Raw genomic sequence first — 19,986 nt, 5'->3', positions numbered from 1 at the left:
AATCTCTGCGTCTCGTAACGGCGCACACGCTCGTTTTTTCCGCGACGCGCTAGCTCCACCAGGGGCGAAACGGCGAGGGGGGTCGTACTCCCCCCTTGGACGGCGCGTATGTAGAAAACCAATAGGTCCGGCGAGGGTTAAGTTCGTTGTTGATCTGCTCATGGCCCGATAGGCGTTATCACAAGTGTATTCGCGGCCATTGGGGCGACGTAAGAAAAGAAGAAACCAACTGGCCCCAAGAACTTTAAATTATCAGTTAGCATGCACCTTTTCTTTGATGTGTAGAGAATTTACCATTATTTTTTACAGAAAATTGCATTTAAAATCTTCCATTTATACTTTTTTCATCGTTTGCACAATATGTTATTTTACTAAGCTAGAAACACTAATTAGAAATAGTTCCCGCATCATCAAGAACAATACGGAAGGCTTGAAGTGAATAAAATAATTTAAAAGGTTTTGTAATCTATGTGAAGGCACTTCTAAAATTGCCTGTAGAAATATTGAAGGCAAAAGTTCAACTTTTTCACAAGACGGATGTCTATAAACCAATTTAACTTGTGACAACTCAGCCGGTATTTCGTCGCTTACAGCCCAGCTTTCCCTAGTGACCGATAGAGGCGCTGCTATCGATGTCCGCCCGTGCCGCCTAACGCGTCAACTTGTTTTACGATAATGGAGAGTCGCATTTGACTGTATCAGACGACAGTAAAAACTACTAGCGAAGGTTTGATTTTTAGGTGCAGATTCACAGTGATCGGATATTTTCTTAATGCCTAACTACATACCAACATAAGAAATACTCAAGACATGTTATCGGCCAAAATGTGTCATATCATAATGTAGAATGGTCTCAATTTTATGGCAGAGGTTATCAATTGGTATCTGACACTGCTTCATTGAATTCTTTCCTGGACAGGTAACGGGTTTGCTGTTGTTTCTGTTGTTTTGTTTGTTTGTTTGTCTGTTTGTTTGTTTGTTTGTTTGTTTGTTTGTTTGTTTGTTTGTTTCTTTGTTTCTTTGCTTGTTTTTGCTTTCACTTAACATGCTTAAGCGACTGCCGACCTTTGAAAAACAGTTTCACAAAGAATGATCATATTTCAATTTAACATCCTAAAATGGGACCCTGCTAACACCTTGCAAATTTGAGGTTTCAAAGTGCTAATAACGCTAAAGTTGGGGGGTCGTTACTCGTTACCCTAAAGGCTGAAACAGACTCTTTCCGCGTTCAGGAAATCGCATGCGAGAGCCTGTTCAACTACATTGTAATTCTTCTCGCATCAATCGCTTGCGGGAGGTGCGTGCGATTGATGCGAGCGTGCTTCCATGTATTTGAATAGGCTCTCGCATGCGATTTCCTGACTGCGGAAAGAGTCTGTTTCAGGCTTAACTCCCCTTTATGGCATAAGAAAGGGTCTGGTCGGGTGAGGGTCAAGGTTCGTGTGTTTTTTGTGTTTTTTTTTTTGTCAATGACACTGTGCAGAAAGAAAAAAAAAACGAATTTAGACACCAATGCTGGCAGCCATGCCCTCCCCTCAGCTCAGGCTGGGTATGCGAGTGAACTATTGCTCTATAATTTACTTTGGCTGCCTATTTTCATATATTCATTCGTTCTATTGCTCGATTAGTATGACCTACGGACAGCGCCATGAAATTGATTGCAGGCGGAATGCCTACAATGAGTTGAGAAATATTCACGAATAATGATGGAGCAAGAGGACGGAGTCCTAATAGGACGTACTGATTCAGAGTTTAAGAATATGTATGTAGCGTGACTATAAAAGAGGGGCTGTGCGTTATGATTTGTTGGCAGCGCTTATGCCATTTGTGGTTCTAATGGTTTTGATCATATTTTTGTGCATGTGTCACTTATTTCATTCTGGGCACGTGCTACACAATGGCATGCATCTATCATAAGGCCTGCTTGCTTATTGATCCAGGGTTAACCACTGACCAGTAACGCAAAATCTACTATTATCTACTATTTATAAATCTTAAAAAGTCCGCCGCCGGTTACTCCCAAAAAGGCTTATTGCGGCGCCGTCGATTGACGCACGAGGGTGAAATTTTCACGACTCGTGGGTCACGTCATTCAACAGGTCGTATTAAATTTTGGGCACGATGCGGCCGGGGGTGCGCCCGTGGCGCGTGCTCATGTGCGCCATAGGATTAGCATTAGAATCGGCAAAAACAGGCTATTGCTCGGGAACGGTAAGGGCTAGGGGGGTGAAATTTTCACGCCAAGTCGATCGCGTGCATTCATTTGTCGTATTAAATTTTCGACGGTGTGGGTTCAGCGGTGTGCACGTGGTTGGGCCGCGGTCGGCACCGAGCAAAACGCTCGTGCTTTAGGCCCAGTTGTTCGCTTAAAAACCTGAGTGAAAATAATCAGACAACGAAGGCCGACACAAGGCACCGCTCGCCAAGGGGATTCGCCAGTAAATACAATAAATTTGTTTTTGCAATATCTCAGCCGTTTCTGGGCCGATTTAGCTGAAACTTGGACTGTCGGTGGTAGTGTAGGGTAGTGTAGTGTAGGGTAGTGTAGGGGTAGGGGTAGGGTAGGGTAGGGTAGGGTAGGGTAGGGTAGGGTAGGGTAAGGTAGGGTAGGGGTAGGGTAGGGTAGGGTAGGGTAGGGTAGGGTAGGGTAGGGTAGGGTAGGGTAGGGTAGTGTAGGGTAGGGTAGGGTAGGGGAAGGGTAGGGTATGGTAGGTTAGGGTAGTGTAGGGTAGTGTAGTGTAGGGTAGTGTAGGGGTAGGGGTAGGGTAGGGTAGGGTAGGGTAGGGTAGGGTAGGGGTAGGGTAGGGTAAGGTAGGGTAGGGGTAGGGTAGGGTAGGGTAGGGTAGGGTAGGGTAGGGTAGGGTAGGTAGGGTAGGGTAGGGTAGTGTAGGGTAGGGTAGGGTAGGGGAAGGGTAGGGTATGGTAGGTTAGGGTAGTGTAGGGTAGGGTAGGGTAGGGTAGGGTAGGGTAAGGTAGGGTAGGGTAGTAGGGTAGGGTAGGGTAGGGACTAGGGTAGAGTAGGGTAGGGTAGGGTAGGGTAGGGTAGGGTAGGGTAGGGTAGGGTAGGGTAGCGTAGCGTAGGGTAGGGTAGAGTTAGGTAGGGTAGAATTAGGTAGGGTAGGGTATAGTAGGGTAGGTTAGGGTAGTAGGGTAGGGTATGGTAGGGTAGGGTAGGGTAGAGTAGGGTAGGGTAGTAGGGTAGGGTAGGATAGGGTAGTGTAGGGTAGGGTAGGATAGGGTAGTGTAGGGTAGGGTAGTAAGGTAGGGTAGGGTAGGGTAGGGTAGGGTAGGGTAGGGTAGTAGGGTAGGGTAGGGTAGGGTAGGGGGTAGGGTAGGATAGGGTAGGGGTAGGGTAGGGGTAGGGTAGGGTAAGGTAGGGTAGGGTAGGGTAGGGTAGGGTAGGGTAGGGTAGGGTAGGGTAGGGTAGGGTAGGGTAGGGTAGGGTAGGGTAGGGTAGGGGATTGTAGGGTAGGGTAAGGTAGGGGATTGTAGGGTAGGGTAGGGTAGAGTAGGGTAGGGTAGTGTAGGGTAGTGTAGGGGTAGGGTAGGGGTAGGGTAGGGTAGTGTAAGGTTAGGGTAGGGTAGGTTAGGGTAGTGTAGGGTAGGGTAGGGTATGGTAGGGTAGGGGATTGTAGGGTAGGATAGGGTAGGATAGGGTAGGGTAGGGGATTGTAGGGTAGCGTAGGGTAGGGTAGAGTAGGGTAAGTTAGGGGTAGGGTAGAATAGTGTAGGGGTAGGGTAGTGTAGGGTTAGGGTAGGGTAGTGTAGAGGTAGGGTAGGGTAGTGTAGGGGTATGGTAGGGTAGGGTAGGGTAGGGGATTGAAGGGTAGGGTAGGGTAGGGGATTGTAGGGTAGGGTAGGGTAGGGTAGGGTAGGGTAGGGTAGGGTAGGGTAGTGTAGGGTAGGTTAGGGTAGGGTGGTGTAGGGGTAGGGTAGGGTAGGGTATGGTAGGGTAGGGTATGGTAGGGTAGTGTAGGGGTAGGGTAGGGTAGGGTAGTGTAGGGTAGGTTAGGATAGGGTAGTGTAGGGGTAGGGTAGGGTAGGGTAGGGTAGGGGTAGTGTAGGGTAGGGTAGGAGTAGGGTAGGGTAGGGTAGGGTTGGGGTAGGGTAGGGGTAGGGTTGAGCTCAAAAAGGGCCCAACATACAAAATACTTGAACACCCCGCAACTATCACCAACCCTTACAGTTTAATTAAAAACAGCTACCCAAATCTATCCAAATAATACATCTAAAAATACAAGTCAATCACCCAAACAAATGCACCCGTAACATAACATAAATCAAAACATACAGTTATCGCGTAAACCTGTACCTCTAGTAAATCTTAAAAAGTTCGCCGCCGCCGTCGGGGTTACTCCCTAAAAGGCTTATTGCGGCGCCGTCGATTGACGCACGAGGATGAAATTTTGCCGACTCGTGGGTCACGTCATTCAACAGGTCGTATTAAATTTTGGGCACGATGTGGCCGGGGGTGCGCCCGTGGCGCGTGCTCATGTGCGCCATAGGGTTAGCATTAGAATCGACAAAAACAGGCCATTGCTTGGGAACGGTAAGGGCTACAGAAGTGAAATTTTCACACCAAGTCGAGCGCGTGCACTCATTTGTCGTATTAAATTTTCGAGGGTGTGGGTTCAGCGGTGTGCACGTGATGGGGCCGCGACCGGCGCTGAGCAGAGGGCACGTGCTTTAGGCTCAGTTCTTCGCTTAGAAAACTGAGTGAAAAGCATCAGAGCCAACGAAGGCCGACACAAGGCACCGCTCGCCAAGGGGATTCGCCAGTAAATACAATTAATTTGTTTTTAACATAACATAACATAACATATATTACAATGTAACAACAGGCTACAGGAGCCCAACAAGGTTACAAGGATGAAATACACAGTGATGTACACATTCATTTTTTGCAATATCTCAGCCGTTTCTGGGCCGATTTAGCTGAAACTTGGACTGTCGGTGGTAGTGTAGTGTAGGGTAGGGTAGGGTAGGGTAGGGTAGGGTAGGGTAGGGGATTGTAGGGTAGGGTTGGGAAGGGGATTGTAGGGTAGGGTAGGGTAGGGTAGGGTAGGGGATTGTAGGGGATTGTAGGGTAGGGTAGGGTAGGGTAGGGTAGAGTTAGGTAGGGTAGAGTTAGGTAGGGTAGGGTAGGGTAGGGTAGGGTATGGTAGGGTAGGGTAGGGTAGTGTAAGGGTAGAGTTAGGTAGGGTAGGGTAAGGTAGGGTAAGGTAGGGTAGGGTAGTGTAAGGGTATGGTAGGGTAGGGTAGGGTAGGGTAGGGTAGGGTAGGGTAGTGTAAGGGTAGGGTAGGGTAGGGTAGGGTAGGTTAGTGTAGGAGTAGGGTAGGGTAGGGTAGGAGTAGGGTAGGGGTAGGGTAGGGTAGGGTAGTGTAAGGGTAGGGTATGGTAGGGTAGGGTAGGGTAGGGTAGTGTAAGGGTAGGGTAGGGTAGGGTAGGGTAGGGTAGTGTAAAGGTAGGGTAGGGTAGGGTAGTGTAAAGGTAGGGTAGGGTAGGGTAGGGTAGGGTAGGAGTAGGGTAGGGCAGGGTAAGGGTAGGGTAAGGTAGGGTGGGGTAGGGTAGGGTAGGAGTAGGGTAGGGTAGGGTAGGGTAGGGTAGGGTAGGGTAGGCAGGGTAGGGTAGGGTAGTGTAGGGGTAGTGTAGGGGTAGGGTAGGGTATGGTAGGGTAGGGTAGGGTAGGGTAGGGTTGGGGTAGGGTAGGGTAGGGTAGGGTAGGGCTGCGTTCAGTAACATCTTAACTTACAAAGGGCTCGAAGAACTCGCATGCATCACCATCATACTTTACAGTTCAATTAAAAGCAGTTACCCACTTCTACAAAAATCATACCAATAAAAATGCAAGTTTCTACACCCAAACTAATGCATCGGTTAATCATACATATCAAAACATACAGTTATCGCGTAAACCTGTACCTCTAGTCTATATTATAAATCCTAGAAAATCCGCCCACGCCGTCGGGGTTACTCCCTAAAAGGCTTATTAAGGCGCCGTCGATTGACGCAGGAGGGTGAAATTTTCACGACTCGTGGGTCACGTCATTCAACAGGTCGTATTAGATTTTGGGCACGATGCGGCCGGGGGTGCGCCCGTGGCGCGTGCTCATGTGCGCCATAGGGTTAACATTAAAAACGGCAAAAACAGGCTATTGCTCGGGAACGGTAAGGGCTACGGGGCTGAAATTTTCACGCAAAGTCGAGCGCGTGCGCTCATTTGTCGTATTAAATTTTCGACGGTGTGGGTTCAGCGGTGTGCACGTGGTTGGGCCGCGACCGGTGCCGAGCAGAAGGCACGTGCTTTAGGTTCAGTTGTTCGCTTAAAGGGACCCTCCCACCTTCAAAAAAGTTAATGAATTGGCATGAAAGTGATGTCGCTCGGTTCAGAAAGAGCAAAAATGAATATCTACCAAATTTCATCGAAAAATATTCACCGGTTTTCAAGATATTAGACTTTTACTTTTGTTTACTTTTTGGGATCTCCGCTGTTCCTAGCGACTTTATTTGAAAGTGCGGCATTTGTTGCGCGCAAAGCAGCATATACCACCGCGTGCTGCCAAACGTTTTAGTAAAAGATTTAAAAATCGTTAGATCTCCGCTGACGTCACAAATTCTAAGGGGGCATACCAATGCATTAGCCCCTTAGAATCCGAAAACTGCAAGTTTGAAATTCCATATCTCCGAATTAAAGCATTTTTCGATGTTGTGAATGCCCAAACCGGTATTTTCAGGCCATGGCCACCAATTTGGCTATCTCAACTCAAAACTAATGTTAAGGTGGGAGGGTCCCTTTAAAACTGAGTGAAAAGCATCAGAGCCGGGAGGTCGTTGAACTTTGACAATGAATACCGGCGCCGGGCACCGCTCGCCAAGGGGATCACCAGTAAATACAATAAATTTGTTTTTGCAATATCTCAGCCGTTTCTGGGCCGATTTAGCTGACACTTGGACTGTTGGTGGTAGTATAGTTTAGGGTAGGGTAGGGTAGGTTAGGGTAGGGTAGGGTAGGGTAGTGTAGGGGTAGGGTAGGGTAGGGTAGGGTAGTGTAAGGGTAGGGTAGGGTAGGGTAGGGCAGGGCAAGGGTAGGGTAGGGTAGGGTTGGTAGGGTAGGGTAGGGTAGGGTAGGGTAGGGTAGGGTGGGGTAGGGTAGGGTGGGGTAGTGTAGGGGTAGAGGTAGGGGTAGGGTAGGGGTAGGGTAGGGTAGGGTAGGGTAGGGTAGGGTAGTGTAAGGGTAGGGTAGGGTAGTGTAAGGGTAGGGTAGGGCAGTGTAGGGGTAGGGTAGGGTAGGGTAGGGTAGGGTAGGTAAGGGTAATCTAGGGGTAGGGTTAGGGTAGGGTAGGGTAGGGTAAGGGTAGGGTAGGGTAGTGTAAGGGTAGGGTAGGGTAGGGTATGGTAGGGTAGGGTAGGGTAGGGTAGGGGTAGGGTAGGGTAGGGTTAAATTGAGTAAAATCCTAACTTACAAAGGACTCGAACAACTCGCATGCATCACCATCATACTTTACAGTTCAATTAAAAGCAGTTACCCAGTTCTTCACAAATAATACCAATAAAAATGCAAGCTTCTACACCCAAACTAATGCACCCGTTAATCATACATACCAAAACATACAGTTATCGCGTAAACCTGTACCTCTAGTAATTACTTAAAAGCTGCTTATTATTGAATATCAGAGCTTTATTTCCATCAAAAATGTTAGTTCAATGCTACCATTATCAACCAGTGTATCACATTTAAGTGGTTTTCGATATCATCATGTGATAGCATATTATTTAGACTCATTATTGTGTTGAAAAGTGACCTTATGCTCAATGCTCATGATATACATAATTGATGATATAGGAATTGGACTGGACAAAATTAGACCTATGACAATTTTAAGCGGATAAAAAGAGCACTCAAGGAGTAACATTGACAGTCCCAGCAGCACATTGACAGAGCCGGAGCCCACGCCAAGACGAGTTTGTAGCGTAAGCCCCGACCCTACCTTCCGATCGCACAATTTCGGGAGACGGGAGGACTTAGCTATAAAATGTAGAGCAAAACGGTTAACGGAAATATTTATTCTCCATGAATATAAAATATGAGTGTACATTGTGACTTTTAGCTTATTCGCTTGCTCTGGAGACCTTTTCGATTTCATCGTTGACAACTCTCGTGAAACACAAATCACTTATGTGCTTTTAAGAAGGCTTGTGTTTAGTAGCCCTGCACATATGCATCCCAATACCAGCCAGCACCTATACTATAATCACAAGATGCCACCGTATCCATCTAATTCACCGATGGTCTCCCGGTACCCCCGCCCCGGGATGCAGTCACTACCGGTGAAGTGCACGAATAAAGCCGACACACGACCGGAGCCGTGCTGCTCTCCTCGTGCGGCGGCTCCCCGCGTCGTTCCGTCGCCCGCGGTGACAACCGCCGACGGCAGTCATCACGGTTGGACTTTGGGTTCACCATGGTGAGCGTTGGATGGATGGAATGTGTTCACACCATCGCAATTCTCTGCATCAGGCATCAGTTTACCAGTAGATACAGTAGGTCTACAAAATAAGTCCTCTCCGTATGCGGGCAGGTGGCGCCCGAGTAGCGCTCAGGCGCTAACTGCCCACTGGTGACCCGCATACGGCGGGGACTTATTTTGTAGACCTACCTACTGCACGTACGTACCTATTGCATGCGTAGTCCTATCGCTCATGACGTTTTCCATCTTACTAATTCTGAGCTTTTTAAGTATCTTGCCTACTTATTCGAAGAGGTTTGAACTTCGAAACATGAACTGTTCAGTGCAGTTCTTCATAGTTACTTGTTTTCTGAAAAGATGTTGATGACGCACGCACACGCCTGAACCATGCTGTGCCGCGCCCGCAACGATCTGTAATTCTTAGTTTTCTCGCATTTCAGGCTGAGCGGCGCCTGAGGGATGCTGTGCCGCAGTTCTCTGTAGTTGCCTATTTTTACGCTAGATGTCAGCCCAAGTGGGCGCCTGAAGCATGCTGTGCCGCAGTGTTCCATAGCTCCTAATTTGCTCGCTAGATGTCAGCCTAAACGGCGCCGGAAGCATGCTGTGCCGCAGTTTTCCATAGTTCCTAATTTCCTCGCTAGATGTCAGCCTAAACGGCGCCTGAAGCATGCTGTGCCGCAGTGCTCCGTAGTTCCTAATTTTCTCGTTAGATGTCAGCCTAAGTGGGCGCCTGAAGCATGCTGTGCCGCAGTGCTCCGTAGTTCCTAATTTTCTCGCTAGATGTCAGCCTGAACGGCGCCTGAAGCATGCTGTGCCGCAGTGCTCATCTTACTGTTGTGAAAGGAGGGCGAGAGGCAGCTCGGTGTCAGCCTGACTCGCCCACCGTGACAGACCGAGCTGACAGCAGCAGCAGCGATCGGGAAGTCCTGATCAATGCTGGGTCTCAGCCGCTCAGTCAGATCGTGGCAGAACACCGGCTGCTGAGAACGCTTCATGTGCGCCACCCAGTGTCCTCTGGCCAGCGAAAAGTCCATGACGTCAGGTATTTATGCGTTGTGTGAGCTATATGTAAAAATATGATATCTGGTAGCCTGATCGACACCTCATGAGCAATTAGCACACTTGACCTTTCAAGCAACTGCCGTACTCCAAAAGAAGAAAACAGCTTTCAAATAAACCAAACCGCTTGCTACTTACCACAATAAAGGTACCTACTTCGCGGGGAGTCATAAGACCTGACCCTGGTGGAGGCATAATCAGCTAACGGTGGTTGCACAGCAATAAAATACGAGAATGGCCGCAAGATTTCAACGAGGAGGAAGAGTAAGCCCAAAAGTACATAAGCTCGATAAGATAAATCATCACTGTTTCTATACATTTGTTTACAGCAATTCACTTTTCTATTTTGCTTTAATCTTTTATTTCTTTGAAAGTCTTCCATTCCGACCTTCTCTGAAGTCTGACCTTATGAAATTAAAAGCCTGCCGGCCCCGACAACAAATGCATCAATACATAGAGTGTAACGTATGACGGCGATATGTGGGTAGGGCTTGTGCTGGGCAATCTACTGACTCGGTACCGCGTTCGAAGGCGCACTACGTAATATGCTTGTTTTAAGACGACGTGTATGCACGTTTAATGACCGTTAATATATGCTTAAAGCAGAATGCATGCTGAAACAATTACACACAAACAGAGGTTTGGAGACTGTTCCAAATGCGCATAATGAGAACCCGATGTATATTGGTGATGCCCATTAATATAGGGGAAAAAAAGACGTCATGAACATTTGTCACCGACGGTATATCAATCATTGGCAGCAACCACGGCACCGCCAGTTAGATTGCAAGGCTCATTAGGTAATAGCAACTCTGGTGATAAAAACCGCACGATGCAGCTTGCAATGCTCCGTCCGTCCAATTATTCCTGATAAATCATTCCCGATAAATGCCAGGAGGAGCGTTTTAGACGTGTCCAATGACGCCATAGTCGACCGGTTGGCCCGGTGGCGGCGGCGGCGTGGCCACTGCGCCGCGGTGCGAGGTCCCGGCAGGACCTGCCCGTCTGTCCGTCTGCGGACCTGCCCGCCGTCTATCCGTCTGTCCGTCTGCCTGTCTGACAGAGGAGATGGCGCCGCGCCGGTCCGCGCCGCTGGCCGCCCTTCTGGCTCTGCTGTCGGTGCCGCTCTGGCAGCACTGCGGTGCCGACATCACCACGCAGCTCTTCTGGACGGCTCGCACTCACGAGCGGCTGGTGCTGGCCGAGCGGCCGCAGCTCGACCGGCTGCGTTGTGCCGCGGCCTGCCTCCGTATGTCCAGCTGTGTCGCCTCGCAGTCTCAGAGCCAGCCGTGCCTTCTGCTGGGAGGCAGGGTCAGTCCGGGAAGCACTGCAGCGCAGCAGACCGCCGTGGCCGACCTGATTAAGAGACCAGAATGTCCGTCCAACTGGACACCGTGGCGAGAGGCCTGCTACATCTACGATGCTGAAGACGTTGTAGCCGTTCGCCGTCTTCATTCACCGTCAAAACATGTAGCCGTTCCACGCCTGTATTCACCGTCCACCTTCCACCGAGCCCCGCAACCGACTCCCCGCGCCGCCCGCCGCCCGACCCGCCGAGCGGCCCGCACCGCCCCAGGGCAGGCCGGCCGCCCGGCGAGCCGAGGCGCCGCCAGCTCGCGGCCGGCCACCCGAGCACACAAGCGAGATGCAAATTCCAATACCACACGTCCACATCTCCCCCCTTTAGCATCTCGCCCACATCAAAACACAAGGATCACCGCTATGACCAAAACACAAGAATCACCGTTATAACAGCATAACAGCGCCAATTCACATAACCTCTTCCAACACGTCATTACGCTCACGCTGATACAAAACGCCTATGCCATATACCAAAACACAACACAACTTGAGGACGAGCTCGGCCACCGTGACGATGAAGGCGGTCGTCTGCTTCATCGATTATACGGTGGGGTGACGCGTCACGTCCACCGCGCACGCGGAGAAACCAACAGGCGCGTGCTCGACAACCAGTCGAAGAGCACGTCAGAGGGAGGCAGCAGCAGCTGGATCAGCTGGGTCGGCTACTGCCGGCAGCACAAGGAAAACAACAAAACAAAAACAAGAAGAATCACACACGACATTCTAACTATAGCCCCACCTATCTGGCGCTTCTCTGACACGGCCCGACCGCCTGGGTATCTCCCGGCCCACGTCATCAAACCTCACAGTCCGCTTAGCCGCTGAGGTCGCGCGAGTCCTCTGTTGAGGAGCGCTAGCCGGTGGGCGGGAGACAGCCAGCTGAGCGCCGTCGTTCTTGGGAGGAGGCGTCGTCTGTTGGGCACTGCTGCTCACACGAGGAGGAGGCGTCGTCTGTTGGGCACTGCTGCTCACACGAGGAGGCGTCGTTTGCTGGGACCGATCCTGGGCCCGACGAGTGTTCTTCAAGATGCCTGGAAGACGCCGCTCGCCCGCTGAGCCAACAGAAGTCAGCACCCCACCGGCCGGTAGAGGAGGGTGCATGCTGCAGCCTCTGCCCTCTCCATCTTCTCGCACCTCCTCGAGCCGGCGCAGGTAGGACGGTGCAGTTATCCACGGGCGAAGCTGCGTGTGATGCGCCCTCAGCTCGGCTCCGGTGTCCCTCTCCAGAGTGTAGGTGACGTCATTGCTGTTCCGAGACTTCACCTTGAAGGGACCGTCGAATCGCTGCTCGAACTTGCCAGTCAGCAGGTTACCAGGTCGCTGCGTTTCCCGCTTAACCAGCTGGCCCACTTCGAATGGCGCGAAGCTCGGGTTTCCAGGCCGCCAGCAGCTCTGTCGCTCCACCGATACCAGCGGAACGCTGACGCCACCGTGCTTCTGCTTCAGCAGAAAATCTGCTGGAGAGTCACCAAGCTGAGAGTGGCTGGTCCCGTTGTAGGTCGCCATGGCCTTCGGAAGATGTAGGTCCCAGTCTCCAGGCTTGTCGGCAGACAACATGCGAAGCTCCTGACTCAGGGTGCGGTTCAGCCGCTCGACAGCTCCGTTGCCCTGCGGTCTGTAGGGTGTAGAGAATGTCTGCTGGATCCCCCACCTCCTCAGCACCTCTTGAAGCTCCGGACCCACGAACTCGCCACCATTGTCCGTCAGAAGTCGCGCAGGCCTGCGCAGAAGAACTGGCAGGACTCGCTGTTCCAGGGCGACTGCAACCGCAGCAGACGTCTTCCTCCTTACTGGTACCGCCACCGCCCACTTGGAGAAGTGATCTACAACCACAAGACATCCAATGAAGCCACGTGGGGTGCGAGGGAACATCACAAGATCAGCAGCAGCCAGCTCAAAAGGTGCTCGACTCTGAAGGCGCTGAACAGGTGCAGCGATCCTCTGAGGGGACGATTTATACAGCTGACATTGACGGCAACTTCGGGCAACATCGGCTACAACCTTGTTCAATCCTGGACAGAACACCTGGCTGGCGATCAGATCGAACAACTTGTCCCTGCCAATGTGAGCCATCCCCTGGTGAGCTGCGGTTACAAGTTCCGCCAGCCAGAGCTTGGAAATGACAGGTAGGTCCCCATACTTGCTGTGACGGTACATCAACAAGTCATTGCTGACAAACAGATCATTGAGATGCTTACCGAAATGTTCCAGTTCTCTGGGCAATTCTTGTTCTGTCAGCTTCTGCCGAACATGGCTAGTGAGCTCATGAAGAAGACGATCCTGGTGTTGGTGTTCTCGGACAGAGGCGATGTCTGGGATTCGCTCTCGGCTGTCAGGCAGAAGAACGTCTTCAGCGTCACTGCATTCCTGCGAGGACGTCACCAGAGTCAGACCGGTTGCAGTGTTCTTGAAAGCACAGTGACCGCTCATGGCGTGCTCCCCATAAACACTGCTTATCAGCCGCCTTCCAAAATCCAACTCGACACAAGCAGACGTAAGGAAGTTTGCACCCAGCAACACACAGTGGCCGAACGAGTTATCTGAATCAATCAGCAGACGTACCGTTTGTGGGTCCCCGTCCCCAGGTAAGGCCACGTCTGCTTCGAGATAGCCGGTGCAGTTGGTGAGTCCTCCGATGCCTCGAACTGATACAGCGCTGGGAATCACATCCGCCTCCCTGGTGCCGATCAGCTCCAACGCTGCGCGGCTGACCATGGACACAGCTGCTCCGCTGTCGAGAAGGGCACAGACTGGTCTGTCATTCACGTATACGGTCGCAGCGCATGAAGCGCTGGACTGATGATCACAGAGAGGGTGTACAAGCAGACCGTCCTCAGGCGAACCACCCTCTTCAGTCGCACACATTGTGACACGTTCTGGCAGTTTGACTCTACACATCATTTGTGATCTCACCTGTTCTTGGATGTGAGCCACGAGGACGGTGTTCTGTGTCTGGAAGTTCTTGTTCTCCTTCAGCAAGTTGAAGTGGACTCCTCCCAGACACTGGAGATGAAGAGCTTGACCAGCCACTTCCTCCCCGTCTGGACCGGTGAAGATCATGGGATGATGGCCACCGAAGTGGACGATGACCCGTACCCTCATCAGAGTAGCGAACACCGCCACCATCTCAACAGACAACGGCTGACCTGGGACCTTCATGCTTTTGAGTGTTTGTCGTGCGCGTCGATCCAACTTCATCTTGAACCTGCCCGGTGCTTTCATCACTTCGCCCACCAGCAGTTCTCGGAGCAGGTGGTTCTGTGCAGGCCGGCGGTCATTCTCCTCCATCCAGTGGCACAGGCAGTCGATCAGTGCATCACCTCCTCCCTCAGCTCTGTAGTACAGATCCAGACCAACTGGCAACTGGCGACAGACAGCCGGGAGCTCCGTCGGCAGTGGGTGAGCACGAGAGAACATATCTGCGGCGATGTTGGATGACCCTGGCACATAGCAGATCGTGAAGTCGAACTCCGAGAGCTCCTCCATCGTCCTGGCGATCCGACTGTTGACAAGATGCATGCTGTGCATGTACACCAGTGCCTGGTGATCCGTGCAGACTCTAAATGACACGCCACCGAGGAATGGCTTGAAGGCCTTGACGACACCCCAACGGAGAGCTGCGAGTTCCAGTTCGGTGACTGAGTAATTCTGCTGTGAGCGAGAGAAGGTCATTGAGGCAAACCCGATGTGACGAGTTTCTCCGTCTTGTTCCTGAGTCAGACAGGCCCCCGCCCCAACCTGAGACGCGTCTGTCCAAAGAGTGAGAGGCTGCGCGTCCTCTGTGTAGTCGGGGAAGGCCAGCGTGACTTCCTCCTCCATTACCTGCTTCAGTTTCTCGAAGGCGTCAGTCATCTGGTCCGTCCACGTAATGACTGTGGGGCCTGGCTGGCCTGTCAGGTCCGTCAGGGGCTTGCTGATGCTGGAACAGTGGCGCACGAACTTCCTCTGGAAGTTGATCACCCCCAGGAACTGTCGGAGCTGCTTCACGGTCTGAGGGCGTGGCAGACTGCGCACCTTCTTGATGTATTCTGGTGATCTACGCAGACCTCGCTCACTGATGACGTGGCCGAGGAAGGGTACTTCTGGCTGGAACCAGACACACTTCTTGGCATTCAGCTTGATGCCCTGCGACTCGAGTGCCAGGAGCACGTCGTCCACGAGCTGAAGATGCTTCTCAAAGTTCTTCTCCATCAGGAGCAGGTCGTCCAAGTAGATGACGAGGTTTCGCCTGGAGAACCCCTGCAGCACCGTCTGCATCTCTCGCTGGAATGCTGCTGGAGCATTCTTCAAGCCGAACGGTAACCTGCGGAACCTCCAGTGCTGCCGTGCTGTCGAGAAGGCGGTGTAGTCCTTTGATGACTCCTCCAAGGGCACTTGGTAGTAGCCCTTGGCCAGGTCCAGCGTGGTGAAGAACTTCATGCCGTGGGCGCTGTACACTGAGTCCGTGACGTCGGCCATCGGGAAGCGGGTGGCCACCGTCTGCTTGTTGAGTCGACGGTAGTCAATACATAGCCGTAGAGATCCGTCCTTCTTTCGTACTGGCACAACGGGCGCCGACCACGCAGAGTCGCATCTCTCTATGATGCCCAGACGCTCCAGATCCAGGCACTGGCGCTCGATTTCCTCTGCTGCTGGCGGCGACATCCTCCTGGGCGGTACGTAAACCGGCGTGTCGTCCTTCAAGACGATCCTGTGTGCAGTCAGGGACGTGCGCAGTGGATCAGAAGCAGAACTGCTGAATACTGCTGCGTGACGCTGAAATAGATCGTCTACAGCAGCGCGCTGCGACACCGTCAGTCCCGGAACCTCTGTTGATGACAGCGTCACGTCACAGCTCTCCTCTTCACTCACTGAGAACACGTCACATGGCTGCTCCAAGTCCTTGCTGGCGTCTGCAGCAGTAGCAAGGTAACCCACAACCTCACCACGGCGAATACGGACAGCCATCCGACCACGGTTGCAGGCGAGAACTCGGGGCTGACTGTCACACGCCAGTCCAGGAACAAGACTGACATCAAGACCAGGCTGTGCTTCAAACAGAAGATGACGCTGGCTGATCGTACACTCTGAACAGCGCGGCTGCTCGGGAACGGTGTAGGGCACAGCAACTGAGCACCCTGGGGCGATATCAACATCTTCTGCTGCTCGGCAAGGAATGTCAGCAACAAAAATCATACACTCAGGCTGCTGGAGGTTCAATGGCATGTAAACCGTCCAATGGGAACCATCAGAATTGCGTCCAGAAACCGATCTTCGGGCGACGTCCACACACAAGCCCAGCCGCTCCAGCGTGTCACGGCCAACAATGACATCTGTGGGCGACTCCGCGTCAGACAACACCAGACAGTCGGTCAGCTCCAGGTGCACTCCATGCAGATTCAGGTCGACTGTCGCAATGCCCAGTGGCTCAACGACACAACCCCCAATGGCACGCACCCGAGCAGCACTTCTGGCAAGCAAGACACCATCAGATACAACATGACTGGCGACGAGAGTCCGTGAGGAGCCGGAGTCAATGATGACATCAGCTGATCGCCCTGAAACTATGGCACGGGAACGAAGGAGGTGCTCCGGCTCAAGAGCGGACGCAAACACCGAATCCAGCTCTGAGCCGGTCGACACAGGTGCTCCTGATGAACGGCCAGACACAACAGACTCGGTGGAGACAGGGCTCGAGTCGGTCACCACGTCCTGCCCTGATGGAGACGTGGGACCCGCTAGTTTCCCGGAGAAGGCGAACGATCATCACGAACACGTGAACCAGTTGAACGGGAACCATCCCTGTGTCTCTCTGACCCATTTCTGCGCCGTCTTCGGGTCCCTCGACCATACCCTGACCTTCTCCCCCCAGGGGGGTCCGGAGATGGCACTTGCTGACTCGGGCCTGAACTCGCTCTCTGATTCTCCACTGGAGAACTATGACGGGAGCGAGGGGCACTCTGCGATCTCTGACGCGAACGGGGCACGTTACAATCGCGCATATAATGCCCAGGGCGGCCACAAGAAAAACAGAGATCCTGTTTCCGACGACACTCACGCTCAACATGTCCAAAGCGGCCGCAGAAGAAGCAGCGAAGCAGTGGGCGTCGATCGCCAGTCGCTGAAGAGTTAGACGAGGAATGCTCTCGTTGATGAGGTTGTTGGACGCGCTGTTGTTCCTCGCTGCTCGTCGTATGTCTCCGGCGCCGGGCGGCTGCGGCTGGAGACACCATCCTCCTCTGCTGTGACCGTGATGAACGGCTCCTGTTCGCTTGCTCGGCTGTATAGAAGAGAGATGGATCGGCGTTAGACACCACTTCCTCATCCAGCCTCTCACGCTCCAACAGGGACAGCAGGTTTTGCCACGTCAGGGTTATGCCATGAATCTCGCGTGTATAGTGAATCTGTCGGCGTAGGTAGTCAGCAGCACGATGCGGCAGGTTGTCAAGCAAGTGCTGACGCAACTCCTGAGACGTTTGTATGTCCTGATCGGGATACGCATCGTTATACACAGAGGCCACTCTGAGCGCGAACAGTGCCAGTGACTCACCCTGGTTCCTCCTACACGACCGAAAACGATCGCGTGCCGAGCAGTTACCAGAGAGCTCCTGCCGCTTCATCCAGTCGAGCATCCGACGTTTCACCGTCTGGTAGGGGTTGAAGACGTCCCCGCAGGCCACAAAGACATCAAGAATCTGTCCTGAAAGCTTGGATTTCAGCAACGGCAGAGCCTGGTCAAGACTTCCTGCGTACACATTCTCACAGTGCTCTTCAAATCGATCGAGATAGTGAGCGAGGGACTGCCTGCCACCCAAAGAAAAACTGGCCAGCTCATGAACCTGCTGTACAACAAAGCGAGTCGATGGTACAGAGTCGGTATTGGGCGGCACGAACCGAGTCTGGGAGCGATTCGGCGTGAACTGAGGCACATTCTCATCCGGACACACGGGCATACACAGTGTTAGAGGCTGACCTGTTAGTCCGTCGGCTGCAGCACCGGATGATGCAGCCGGAGCCGGGGTTCCCCGGTTGTCCGCAGACTCGGGAACAGGCACCCCGGCCGTACCGGGCGCCGCTGCCGCTGATGTTAGCGACAGCTCCAGGCGCCGGCTCAGGTCACGTATGGACTGCTGTTGCTCAGTGATGCGCTGAAGAGCAGTCGCCAGCTGTTCCCTCAGCTCATGAAGTTCCTCCGCGCGATTGCTGTCATTTTCGGCGTCCGACATGGTGGCGACTGGCGAGCCCGCGGAGCGGCAGAGCGCGGCACAGGCCCGACGTAAGCGGCGCGTTCTGGTGCAGACTGGACGCGGCGCGGCGCAGGCTCAGCGTGGAGCGGCACGGCACGGCCAAACGTGGCGCGGTGCGGCGCAGGCTTGATGTGGAGTGGCGCGGCGCGGCGCAGGCTCGACGTGGAGAGGCGCGGCGCGGCCAAATGTGGCGTGGCGCGGCGCAGACCTAACGTGGCGCGGCGCGGCGCAGGCTCGACGTGGAGAGGCGCGGCGCGGCCAAACGTGGCACGGCGCGGCGCAAGCTCGACGTGGAGAGGCGCGGCGCGGCCAAACGTGGCGCGGAGCGGTGTAGCCTCGACGTGGAGAGGCGCGGCGCGGCCAACGTGGCGCGGCGCGGCGCAGGCTTGACGTGGAGTGGCGCGGCGCGGCCAAATGTGGCGTGGCGCGGCGCGGCGCAGGCTCGACGTGGAGAGGCGCGGCGCGGCCAAACGTGGCGCGGCGCGGCGCAGGCTCAGCCTCGACGACGAGAGGCGCGGCGCGGCCAAACGTGGCGCGGCGCGGCCAAACGTGGCGCGGCGCGGCCAAACGTGGCGCGGCGCGGAGCAGGCTCGACGACGAGAGGCGCGGCGCGGCGCGGCCAAACGTGGCGCGGCGCGGCCAAACGTGGCGCGGCGCGGCCAAACGTGGCGCGGCGCGGAGCAGGCTCGACGTGGAGCGGCGCGGCGCAGACCCAACGTGGCGCGGATAATGTAGAGCTCAGTACGTGAGCGCGAGTACTTGCTGGGCGCCGACTTGCTGGCTTGCTAGGCGTCAACTTGCTGGCTTGCTGGACACCGACTCTCGACTCGCGACGCAGCGACTCCAGCCCAGACTCGCAACGCAGACTCACAACGCTGAATCTCGACACCGAATCACAGCGTGGAATCACAGCTTGGAATCACAGCGTGGAATCACAGCGCGGTGGAATCACAGGCACGTACTTCATGTGAACTTGCTAGGCTTTTAGACGAGCCCCCAAAATATGTAGCCGTTCGCCGTCTTCATTCACCGTCAAAACATGTAGCCGTTCCACGCCTGTATTCACCGTCCACCTTCCACCGAGCCCCGCAACCGACTCCCCGCGCCGCCCGCCGCCCGACCCGCCGAGCGGCCCGCACCGCCCCAGGGCAGGCCGGCCGCCCGGCGAGCCGAGGCGCCGCCAGCTCGCGGCCGGCCACCCGAGCACACAAGCGAGATGCAAATTCCAATACCACACGTCCACAACGTAGAGCCGCAAAGCGTTATCTCTGCTTGCGATGACCTACACTCCAGCGCCCATCCGGTATCCATTGCCAGCGCAGAGGAAATGGATTTCGTTATCAACTTGTCGGACAACAAAAACATCGTTCTGGGGCTTTTTCGACCGGCGGGCGACATATCTGCTAATGGAGACACGAGCTCTTGGACCTGGAGTGACGGAACGCCCCTGAATGTCTCCTACTTTCCGGATGGCGAGCCCAAAAACGACGCAGACAGGCTGTACATTCTACGATCTTCTAATAACGACTGGAAAGCAAAGAAAGCCACGGACAAAGCTCACATGGTTTGCAAACTCAACTTTTAGTGGAGAAAGACCACTCAGAAAATGAAAAAATATGAAGCTGGGATTGTAAACAAAGAAAACGGTCACAGCGAAAATGAAATCAAGGAGGCATGACACAGGAAAGAAGAGATCAAAGAACGACCACATAAATGTATGTACTAGAAGGATCGGGAAAGTTTCAATGTGACTCAAGCAACGAGCAACCTATGTTCAACCCTATCAACATTGCAGCTTCCGCAAGGCCACGCTGATGTCAGCCACGCGGACAGGAGCCTATACGAACGGAGCTTTTCTCCAGGCTCACAG

General features: G+C 53.5%; 1 protein-coding gene across 2 annotated transcripts; it reads right to left on the bottom strand.

The window, feature by feature from the left end:
• Positions 1-10,195: 10,195 nt before the first annotated feature.
• Positions 10,196-16,095, bottom strand: LOC122394078. Of its 2 annotated transcripts, XM_043390662.1 has the most exons (3): positions 13,453-16,095; positions 13,089-13,257; positions 10,196-12,713 (listed from the first exon to the last, which is right to left on the bottom strand). In XM_043390662.1, the coding sequence occupies exons 1-3, from the start codon at positions 16,093-16,095 to the stop codon at positions 11,614-11,616; spliced, it is 3,912 nt and encodes a 1,303-aa protein (XP_043246597.1). In that variant the 3' UTR covers positions 10,196-11,613. The 2 variants fall into 2 exon arrangements, with proteins under 2 accessions (XP_043246597.1, XP_043246596.1); XM_043390661.1 differs by having other exon boundaries at positions 13,089-16,095.
• Positions 16,096-19,986: the final 3,891 nt, after the last annotated feature.

This window comes from Amphibalanus amphitrite, unplaced genomic scaffold, assembly GCF_019059575.1.
Source record: "Amphibalanus amphitrite isolate SeventyFive unplaced genomic scaffold, NRLGWU_Aamphi_draft 000571F_arrow, whole genome shotgun sequence".
NCBI lineage: Eukaryota > Metazoa > Arthropoda > Thecostraca > Balanomorpha > Balanidae > Amphibalanus > Amphibalanus amphitrite.
Note: the sequence above shows the minus strand (reverse complement) of the source record. Positions and strands in the feature narration are given on the sequence as shown.

Bases quoted from the DNA above. Each gene is read 5' to 3' on its own strand.
- LOC122394078 (XM_043390661.1), bottom strand. From the start codon at position 16,095: ATGCCATTGAACCTCCAGCAGCCTGAGTGTATGATTTTTGTTGCTGAC. The intron at 12,714-13,088 runs GTAAGCATCTCA...TTGTGGTTGTAG, and splicing joins CAGAGAACTGGAACATTTCG to ATCACTTCTCCAAGTGGGCG.